At 36.3% G+C, this 11,073-nt stretch overlaps 1 protein-coding gene across 1 annotated transcript; it reads right to left on the reverse strand.

Moving 5' to 3' along the window:
- Positions 1-1,782: 1,782 nt before the first annotated feature.
- Positions 1,783-2,636, reverse strand: LOC663531 (ATP-dependent Clp protease proteolytic subunit). The gene has a single exon (XM_969571.4). It carries the CDS (start codon positions 2,620-2,622, stop codon positions 1,846-1,848), a length of 777 nt encoding a protein of 258 aa, XP_974664.3. The 5' UTR covers positions 2,623-2,636; the 3' UTR covers positions 1,783-1,845.
- Between the last annotated feature and the right edge of the window lie 8,437 nt (positions 2,637-11,073).

The raw sequence follows: 11,073 nt of genomic DNA on the forward strand, positions 1-11,073 counted from the left end.
TTTTTTAATTAAAACATTATTGGCTTTTCGGGCTTGATTAAAAGAGTTTGCTTCCTTAACGATAGTTTTATGCAAATTTGAGGATTCTACAGAAAGAACATATGCGTTAAACCGGTTGCATCTGAACAACTTATTTAACGATGTTAAACTTTGTTAGGTGCAGCGAGACCTTACGGCATCGACGATGCAGGTAAAACTAGTTAAAAGTTATCTTGGGAAGTTACAGTTTGTAACGTTACAACTTTAAGATTTACCTTTACTGCACACTTTCGAGGTATGTTTAACTAACGGCCCATAAATCATACAGCGCCTATAGGAAAGCAACAAGATCCTGAAATTTTTAGGTCTTTTATTTAAAAAGTCCTCAGGCAACCTTGTACTTTTAGAACCATAAAAGTATTTTGGATAAAAAAATAACAGTTTTGCATTATTCAAGCAACTAGCGGCGTCTTCGTGGCGTATTTGAAGAAATGGAATCGATTAATCGTTATTTTAATGAAATCGTTTTGCCCAACATCGACGTAATGCTATGTTAGGTATCCGTAATTGATACGTCTAAATTGAAAAGCATTTTAATAATGTAGCGAGATTCGCCTTTACATGCACATTTGCGTGTCTTTGCGCCGGATTTTATCATGTTATAAACCGCATTAAATCGGGTTATCATTTTTGCGGTGAAAACTTTCGAAACCCATAAAACTAATAGAAATTGATGTTTCGATCGGATATTTTCGTACAGGACACACCGGAGGATTCGGCCGGATTTAAGGAGCACCCGGAGGAATTGCCTGCATAATACTCCAAGTTCGCTTCACCTTGCAAATAGGTAATTCCACATTTGAATTGCCAATAGCATCTTCCACAGGAAATAGATTCTGTCGAACCTACACGGCATTAAATTCCAGTATTGTGTTAACTCTGGACCGTAAATAACAGCAGTGTTTCACCTGACGAAAAAATAGATGTTGGAACAAAAATGTAAATTAATTTGATTAAAAAACGGATCGGTGGAGCAAGCGCCCTTTTCCTGTGGACAGGACGCTACAAATGTTGAGTTCTCATTCTTTTTCATTTCCCCTAACAACCCAAAGCTCAAAGATAAAGATTTATGGGCACGCTATCTATTTTTAAATCCTGTTTATTCGATTGTTTTCATCTTGGGCAATACAAAACCAAAGTGCCATTTCCATTCTTTCTTAAAACTTTAAAGCCGATAGGAATCGGCGCGAACTCACCGCACCAAAGGAAATTAATAGCGTTTCTTGCCCGACCTGTCTTTAACAAATTATCTTGAAGAAACACTCAGTTCTACAAAGTTGTCTATTAATTTCGCGTATGAAGGATAATGAAATAGTTTGGGAGTTTTTATAGTGTTTGTGAAGCCACTTTCACGCTGATGTCTTTAAAATCTCCCGACTTTGCAAGTTCGCCCCCTGTTTTTTGACTTTTAGCGAAGTTGTGACGTAAGCAATCATTACAATTCGTTTAATCTGCAAACTTTGAGTCGTTTGTGAGTTAAGTAACCGAAAGGGGGTCTGAGTTTTCTCCATGTGGGTTCGTCTAGGGTCACGTGCCACACGCTATACAGTGATTAGTTCTATTATAAATTTCATTGTTCAGGAGGGCTAAAATGACACTAAATGTTCCCCCAGCCTGCAAATTTCCACGCTTGCAGCTCGTTAGTCTTACTTCAGTGAAAATGTATAGATGTAGTTAAGACCGGAAACGGAACGTGTCAGTCAGGGGAGTTTTAATCCGATCTGCGAAGAAAATGTACCAATAAACCAGTGATTTGATGGGATATATTACACTGTCTACAGTATAGAGAATGATAAAGCGGTATAATCAGTTGGCAGTCTGGTTGGAAACAGATTGATTAAATGTGTCAACTCTCTTAGGTAAAGTGTTGTTAAGTTCGAGGACGTGCTTTGTTTTCGGAGGACTTGTTAATACTTTATCAATAATCCCAAATTCTAACGCTTCGCTCGGGCTCATAAAGTTGTCGCGTTCTACACTTTGCTCGACGCGTTCCAACGCAGTTTCTGTATGTTTAACATACAGGCAATTGATCTGCTTTTTCATTTTTAAAATCTCTTCGGCTTGAATTTTGATATCGGTAGCCTGGCCCGAGGCGCCTCCTGAAGGCTGATGGATCATAATTCGTGAGTTTGGGAGGGAATGTCTCATCCCCTTTGCTCCTGCTGCCAGAATTAACGACGCCATGCTGCAAGCTTGACCCACGCACCAAGTGGCAACGGGCGGCAGGATGTACTGCATGGTGTCATAAATCCCTAAACCGGAAGTAATGACACCCCCAGGTGAGTTGATGTACATGTGGATGGGCTTGCTGGCCGACTCCGCTTGCAGGAATAAGAGCTGCGCTATTATAACAGAACTGGTGTAATCCGTGATTGGGCCCATTAAGCAAATGATTCTTTCGCGGAGTAATCTCGAATAGATATCGTAAGCGCGATCGCCTCGCCCAGATTGTTCCACCACTATTGGAATGTGGCCAAATTTTCGAACTGAAACGCGATTTAGTGCCGCGGTGGTGGATAAACGGACGAAAAGTTTCGACATAATTGCCGGGACTGTCACGAGCGACAAATGACACTGAATCATTTTTAATTGTTTGGTTAAAATCTTTTAAAATTGAAATTATAATCAAAAAACCGGACTGAAAATTTCGGAATCGAACCAATTTTAGATTTTCTTGATGTCGTATGATGAGTGGTTTTTAAGGAAAAGTCGTTAAAGAACTATGCTGGCTGTTATTATAAAAATTTAATATTATACCTACCTATTAAAAATACTGAATAAACAACTTTTACTCAGAACTTGTAGTTTTAATTTTATTTATTTATTTTGTTTGGTAGATAGTTAATTAAACATTACTACATTTTAATAAAAACACTTCAAGACTCGAGTGTTTTTATTGTTCTATGCAGCCATGGTATGCCTACAATTTTCTAAAAATTTTTATTTTATTTTATTTTTAACTATTAATCAAGCTATATCTCGAAAACAATTATTAATTTCTTGATATTTTAAAGCAGAAAGTTTTTGATAATGTTTGTGGCTATTGGTCTTTATGGTCTCTTATTTCTTCTGATTCTGATTGTCACTTTGTTAAAATAGTTTCATTTTGCCCAAAAGAAAATTTTCAAATACAAAATAGCGATTAAAAAGCTTCCAATTAATTCTTTGCTTGTAGAATGCTGAACTTTTTCGTCATTGGCAAAATTTTGTTGAAACTGTCATTTTTTGCATAAAAAAATTATTTGGGGATTTTGGCAGGCTTAGTAAAAAATTCAACAAAATTGAAACGTTGCTGAAAAATTTTTTGATAAACCCAGTCCAAAATCATCAAATATCCGTTTTTATTAAAAAAATTAAGAAAATGGACGATAGGCCGGACGGCAGGAATTGTTGACTTCACAACTGTTGATTTATTAAGAAATTATCTAAGCAATAACTGAAAAATTTAAAGCAGAGCAAGCATGTGTGAAACAACATGTACATTTTTGCAAACTCGCAGCAAGATTGTTTTTATTTTGTGCCACCTTTTGTCTAAAAAGTTGGTAAAAGTCTGCAAGTTTGTTGCTAACTCAAGACGAAAATAATACCACGGGAGTGCGAAAAGACAATAGATCTTCGCAATAGATTGATCTATTTGGTTGACAAGTCGTTTATTTCGTAGCCCGACATTTGTCAAGAGTTACAAAGAGGTGGAGAAAATGGGAAACAATTCGTGTGAAGGTGACAGAAGGCTAAATACATACTGCTTTGTGTGTTACATTTAGCATGAGTTAAGGAACCTTCACAGACCGGGGTCTCTAACTATTTTACATCCAATTAGTTTAAGGTCTTCATACGGCATGTGGAAAGTTAGTATAACAATTGTTTGAATAAGCTGTTGTGTAATTTATGATGCTTGTTTGTACCTACTCGACTGGCTTTATTAAGATGAAATATACCACACTGAATGAATCATTTGTTCGGATAATTCCTAACCTTTTTTGGATACGCATTAATTAATTAAAACGCAAATATTGCGTCCCTGTTACTTCGTAGGTCCTCTTAACAATTTATGCATTATCCTCGTAAAAATTGAACAAAACAAACATAGCGAGTGCTCGCCATTCTTAATAAACGAAAATAATTGATGAATGGCAGTTCAAACTGATGGCAATGTTGAGTAATTTATTTTCCCCCCAGTTTGGTCTAAAATTATCTCGCCAACCCCAAGCGGCTCAGGTTACGGTCCGATTAAAACTTGTTTTGTGTTAGAGAGCAGACCATTAGTATAATTTTATGAGTTCGTTTCCTTTTTGTATTTCAGAGTTTTATTGCTAGTGCAAATGTTTTCGTGTAATCCCAAGTTAATTTATCGCTTTCGCGAGTAGTTTCTTCAGGGCAATCAAACTGCACTTAGCCTTCAATCCATAACATGCCCAAGTTTGGTGAAATTTTTATGCGTTAAATCCAGCCCGGCAAGTGAAACATTAGACCTATTAACATAAAAGCAACTATTTATGGTTTGTTACATGATAGTTTTTGCTACTCTAAAGTGAAACTTTGCCGAGTTGGAGTGCTCTAAAAGATGACGTTGATTTTCACGCAAGCCTCTTATTAGATAAATTTTAAACCGCTTAGTTATAAGGGTCCCACGTAGCGGTTTTGCATATACTTGTCATAATTAAATTATTAAGATAACTTTTGTTATAGTTGGGCACAGTGTGCCAAAGTTTTTTCATGCCTTTCTAAAAAGCTGGGATTTGCCAGAAAAGGTTTTTTAATAATACTGTAAGGAACGTGGTCGGTGTGATTCTTTATTAATTTTATTTATTAAACGAGATAATCCCTCTTTAGTGGGCAGATTAAGGATGTGCTACACGTCGTGAGGTGGCTCGTTCGTGCACATATTTTTTAGTGAATCGGTGTTGTTGAATGCAAGACACGCACGCAGAGTCGGCATCACGCATCCTGCGTACATCTTACGCCGCAGGCGACTGCTGTCATCAAGCTCTCTCCTCGGTCTCGGCTTGTCAACTCCATGCGATAAAGTCCTTCAAGCGGGCGATGTCTGCAAGCCTTGGACTGACCTGCTGAAACTTTCACAGGGATGATGTGGCTTTCATCTTCACTGTCATCCTGGGCTTTGCACAAAGAAATGCTCAAATTCAGTCTGCCATGTTGCGCTGCTCTGCATAACTCCGTAACAAAAAACAACTTTTTGCAAAATTATTCAAAGACGATCAAATAGTGCTGCAAAGTCTTTAATCTTCATTCATTCCGCCACACACAACCCCAGGTCTGTTTAGACAAATACGTACAAACTTGAGCCAGAAGTATTCAGTTTAAACATACGCTGAAAATTTAATTACTTTCCAAAGTTACTTTGTGTGTAATAGGAGCAAATAGCTCACTTGGGGCGAGCAGACGTATTTATATATTGTATCAAAATTTGTATTAAATTTCAAACATAGTTTTTAGACCTCGTTCGGAGCAATGCAATAAATGACGCGGCTCAAGGGTTGAGTTGGGTGCAGAAAGAGGAATAAAGTTATTTGATGAAGACGGCGTTTAATTGGGACATTGAATGCTTGAAAGATATTTTAATTATATACCTTCGTAATGACTTGAATCGATTATTCAACTCCTCTTTATTTCATTTCTTATAATTTTAATTAGGAAGGGCTTAGGAAAATCTGATTTAATAAAACTGTTTATACATTTTGTGCTCATAATGAGTTTTAACGAAATAAAACCGCCATTAGCGGCTTTTCCACGAAAATATTAATTGGGCGGTCGGCAATTTTGGTGGATGCGCCGGGACAATTTTAAATAAACACTAGTTTAAGCAACAAATTTTTAATAATTATATCAATTGACAATTATTTAATATGCCACAAAGGAGAAATCTAGTTTGGGGAGGCGATAATATTACAGCAGGCTCCAAAAATACTATCATAATCAAGAGAAACAGTAACAAAATTTCGATTCCTACGTTAGGGTGCAGAAACATTATAAAGGGTAGCATAAAAATAAAAATAAAAAACAGCACGATTAGTATGACCACTAAATCCTCATCCTCCATCTCGCCCGACTCTTGTTCCATTGAACTGTAATTTGGTAAGAAATAAAAAGTTTATCGAAAATGTCTATGTGACATTTGGAGGCGTTTGACGTGGCCAAAAAATCCCCACTGCAGGGCTCAGCCCCGGGCTTATCCGTCCGTGAGTCAGCGTCCCTTTGGGGCAGAAGGGCGATCCTCACCGGAAGTGCACAGGTGTTGTCACCCCCAGACCATCCCTGCTAGGGTTAGTTCGCTTTCGGGTCAGTTCACCTCGCTAGCTGCTTCTCTGCCGTGATCAAACACAAAAATTGGTAAAAGGTTTGACCGACTGACGCGTTTTTGATTGCTTTTAGATGTTTTACGGTAAAATAAGCATCTGTTTTAATGTTGCGGGCTGGAAGAGTGAACTGAGCTGCAAACAAGCCAATGTGCTGAGCTGTAGCAACGCATTTGTGCAAAAACTCCATTTCGGAGTTTTAAAACTTCGAGACTGGAACATTTTTCTGATAATTCACAAATTCACAAATACGTTTACTCTGAATCTGTGTTCTAGAAGAGTACAAATTTTGGATTATTTATCCTACAAATGTGCAAATAAATCATATGAGCCCTATCTTGCATAAATCGATTGTTAGGGAAGTTGGCCCTGGAGATTTATTCCAGGGTTATAGATTATTTGGAAACAAGGCGCAAAATGATTGAATTTAACGATAACTATTACCGCTAATTACACTATGTCATTATTGAATTATTTATTGTCTTATCTTATGCAAAGTTGAGTTTACGAAAATGGGAAAACTTCCCCTTATTTACGTTGATAGAATTATTATGAAGTGTGTAGTTACGTTGTTTTTATTCTGGGTCTGGCACAATGTAGTATTTAAAAATTAATAATTTCGAGACTTTCTAACAAAAGTTGGGGGCGGAACTATTTATTACATTATTTCATCAACAGTGCGTGACTAAGTTTATGGAAGTATTTTACTCGGTAAATTTTTAATAACATAATTTAGTAACAGATAATATCTAATAAATTAACTTTTGTTTAGCAAATCCAAGTTTAGGTACAAATTGTTTTTTTGGGGAACGTTTTTCTTGGCAATTAAAAATTAATTTGCGCGCAAGGGTCTGTCAGGATCTTTTATTCCTTATTAATTGCACTTGTGGTGTAGAATGACGAGTGTGAAAACCAATAAAGGGAATGAATCACTCCAATATATCCAAGGCTGCTTATCAGACGTTGGGGCGCTTTCGGAGGGTCCACCCAACAGGGTAATAACCATCGGTCACAGGGAACTCAAGGCGTGAAGAAGCGTTTCCCCAATTACGGTCATAATTACCGTTCTGACCAGCACTCGGGACGACGTCATTAAATCACTCCTGGAAGTGCTAATTAGTATGGAAATCATCAACTGTAGAGGAACTCTTTTTGCAAGAATGTGTTTTTATGGCAATCGTTAGTCTTTAAATTCTTAAAGAGGAAAGGAATACTTGCCGCATAAAAGCCTAATGAGAACTTTTTGACATCACATAGGCGGACGGAGTTTGAGTAATGTCAATAAAAGGAAACTTGTTCTTGGGCCAATTATGAATATTTCAAACAAAGAGAAAGTAAAGGACTAAATTCGTATAAGAGAAAAGGCGCAATTAGCAGAACAATTTTAATTAGCCAAGTTGTTCGACGATATTCGCAAACAAAGTTTCGTTTAAAATGAGGGTTTGTCTTCCTAATTGCTTCAGAAGTGAGGTTGATCCTTTTAATTAAAACTATTAACTATTATATATTACTATAAATCTAACGATTGTCAGCACTTTGTTATGCAATTCGAAAGTAATATGAATTTAAAAGTCGGTTTACTACTTCGAACCTTCCGTCCAAATTACTATTGAACATAAAGAATTTTAAAAGATTAAACGTTACAAACTTTATCGCATGATGGAATTGCCGCAATGTGTCTGAACTACTTTATGCGAAAAGTGTTTTTATAAAACTGTTTCATATTTATACTGCGAAGTTTCTAAGGGAAAAGTTTAGTGCAAGAGTTTAATGCTTGTAGCCTGTTCCAATTATAATAAAATGGGTTCTAAAGGGTCACTCAAAAACGTAAATATTAAATTCTCCAGGATTTCCATAGGGCTTTCGAGCCTTATCACGTAAATACATACAAAGAAAAGCGGGTCTAAATCTGGGTCAGACAAATTGACATTTTTTTACCTCAAACAACCACAGTCGGGATAATAAGGAGGAAGCAAAAGAGCTCTACGTCTGATTAATTTATAAAATAGTAACACCGTGGCTTATATGCATATTGTGTCGTGGCTGATGATCATGAAGTTATAAATCGTTTTTCCGGAAATATGATAAGCATATGCCAGTCATTCGGTATTGTTCAATCAGAACTGGTTGGGAAAGAATGGCTGTCAGTGATGTCAGTGAAGGGATAAGAACGATTAATAATGTCGTTAACTTGTTTTCGATGCCATCGATGTTTTCTTTCAGTTTTTTCGCGTGTTTGTGATAAATTGATGTCTGTTACGATACGTTTAATAAATGTACGTACAACGGGGGGCAAACTAATGCTTTGTTGTAATTAAGATTTATTTGAAAGTATGTTTTTGCCGCAAAAACAAATACTGAAAACTGCTAATCGATACAAGCTAAGTGGAAAAGCAACGTTTCGGACTTGATTAATGACCAGTATAAAAATCTATTTCATGGAATGTTTTATCTTTTTATTTCGTCGTGATTGCTGAAATTGACGAAGTTATACACTGCCTAATTCTGTCATAATCATCGGCCAAACGTGTCTGTATCTGCACTGTTCTGAGAACCATTTCATTACATTATATTGTAAGAAATACGGAACACTTTATGTTACCTGTAGCGCAGTAATTACGCGCATTCTAAGAAGTTTATTGCAGTTTATTGTGTTGGAAAACCATTGCAAAGACGACAATTGTTGTAACTGAGTCTCCATTTCGTACAATTCTACATCGTAGACGACAGATAATCACGAGTGCTATTCAGTCTGTCCGTAGAACGGAGCTGTTAAATGTCTTAATACTTGTTTTTTGCGTTCGTTTTATAATAAAATGCAGAATCAAAAATGAAAGCATCCTCTACATCTTTTGGACAAGAAATATGGCATTATTTTGCGAATCCTACTGACTGCGCCAATTAAGTTTGTTAAGTTGTTATACATATTATTAAAAAAAAAGTAATTTATTGGGCATTTTGACGTGTTTCTTTTCCGATTTTGTGGTTATTTTCCAGTAGTTATGAAATCGGGCCTTGGGGGTACCCTCATCCCCGAATTGCCGACCACTAAAATCACAGTGGGTGTCGGTATAACAATTGCCTTCTGACATGTTTATGGCCGGTTCTATTATTTTGAGCTAGTATAGGGTGGTGGAGCGAAGGTAGTAAATTTTTAAACAAGAATTCGTCGAGGCTGTGGCGCTTTGTATCGATTAAATTTCGGTTCTTTTCGCATTTCTGGGTGAGGAATTAATAATCATTGCAGGGAACAGCGGCTGTCACAACATCTACCTGACACTAAACACAGCCATGAATCTATTTAAGTTAGAAAGATAGGGATCTCAAGTCGCTTCGGCCGTATATCTATGAAACGGGACAATTGCAAATGTGACCATTTAGGGCTATTAAGGGATTTCAACTCAATCGAAGTGAGCTGTACCCTTGTGACTAGTGTGATTTATGAGTGCTCCTCACCTGAAAAGGAGAAGTTTGTGTATGAGTACATATACTTTCGCTTCCGTATCTCGTGTCGTTGCATTTTTCGTATGATTTACTAAAGGTTTTTGGTGCTGAAATGAGAACTGATTGCGATACGGAATTGCCCGTCGTCTGGAAGAGGCCAAAAGAGAGTTGCAATATTTATTCATTATCCAAACTTTTCTGTTGGAACTTGGAAACAACTTAAGTAATTTATTGACCAGATCAAAAATTCTTTGACAGTTTAATTGTGCTCTCCTATAAACATATCGGGTTTCGGACCTGAAATGATCACGTACACGAGTAACTTTTTATATTTTATTAATAAATATTGTTTGAGAATAACAACATCTGGCGCATACTTGAAATAGTTCTGTTTTGTCAGAATAGACTACATGTTCGGACAGCTGAGTTCATGTGGGGTAGGTGTGGAATCCCGCTGTGTTAGTGACTGACATTACCCGCACGGGTGGGCTTGCAGTCCACATTGCATTCACTAAATTCGGCCCGTCACTGCCCGGGTTCTTACTCTAATTTAGGGAACGCCAAATTCATGCGGGCGCTTACCTTCCTTATCAAACTGCCACCTTGGCACGGTTAGAAGATTTTGAATTAACGTCTCTCATAATTTTTTATTTTTTTCCAATAATAATAATAATAATAAATGAAAAACAAAATTATTTAATTATATCTACAATCTAAATTTCAAAATCTTACAAATGCCACAAACAATTGGAGAAGTGACTATTTGAAGACAATTACAGGCAATTATAGTTCAGAAATACAAGCAATAAATCACTATATAATTAGATTAATTTGTAATTAGCTACACATTTATTGATTACGATAAAATACTAGTAAATACAAATTATTTCAGTAATCTATTACAAAATGTTGCATTTTGAATGATATGGTTTGTATTTAATTATAATTATGAATGATGATTGCGTTTATGCCCGACACTGATCTAAAGAAAAAGATTTAAAAAATAAATTTGTTGTTAAAATTTAATTTGGGCTTAGCCTGCGAGTCACAGCATCAGACTGGTTAAATTTGGTCACGAAATCAGTTAATCTTTGTTTGATTGCAGTTAACTGAATGAGGTGTCTGTAAACCGACTCTAAATCTTTTTTTTTCATATTTTTTTGTACATACTAATACATGGAAAAATACATAAGTTTAATACATTGGTTTTAATTATGATATTAATCGTTTACAATGAACATTTATCAGAACTGTATAATATTTGGTACGCTAG

This window comes from Tribolium castaneum, chromosome 5 (assembly GCF_031307605.1).
Source record: "Tribolium castaneum strain GA2 chromosome 5, icTriCast1.1, whole genome shotgun sequence".
NCBI classification, from domain to species: domain Eukaryota; kingdom Metazoa; phylum Arthropoda; class Insecta; order Coleoptera; family Tenebrionidae; genus Tribolium; species Tribolium castaneum.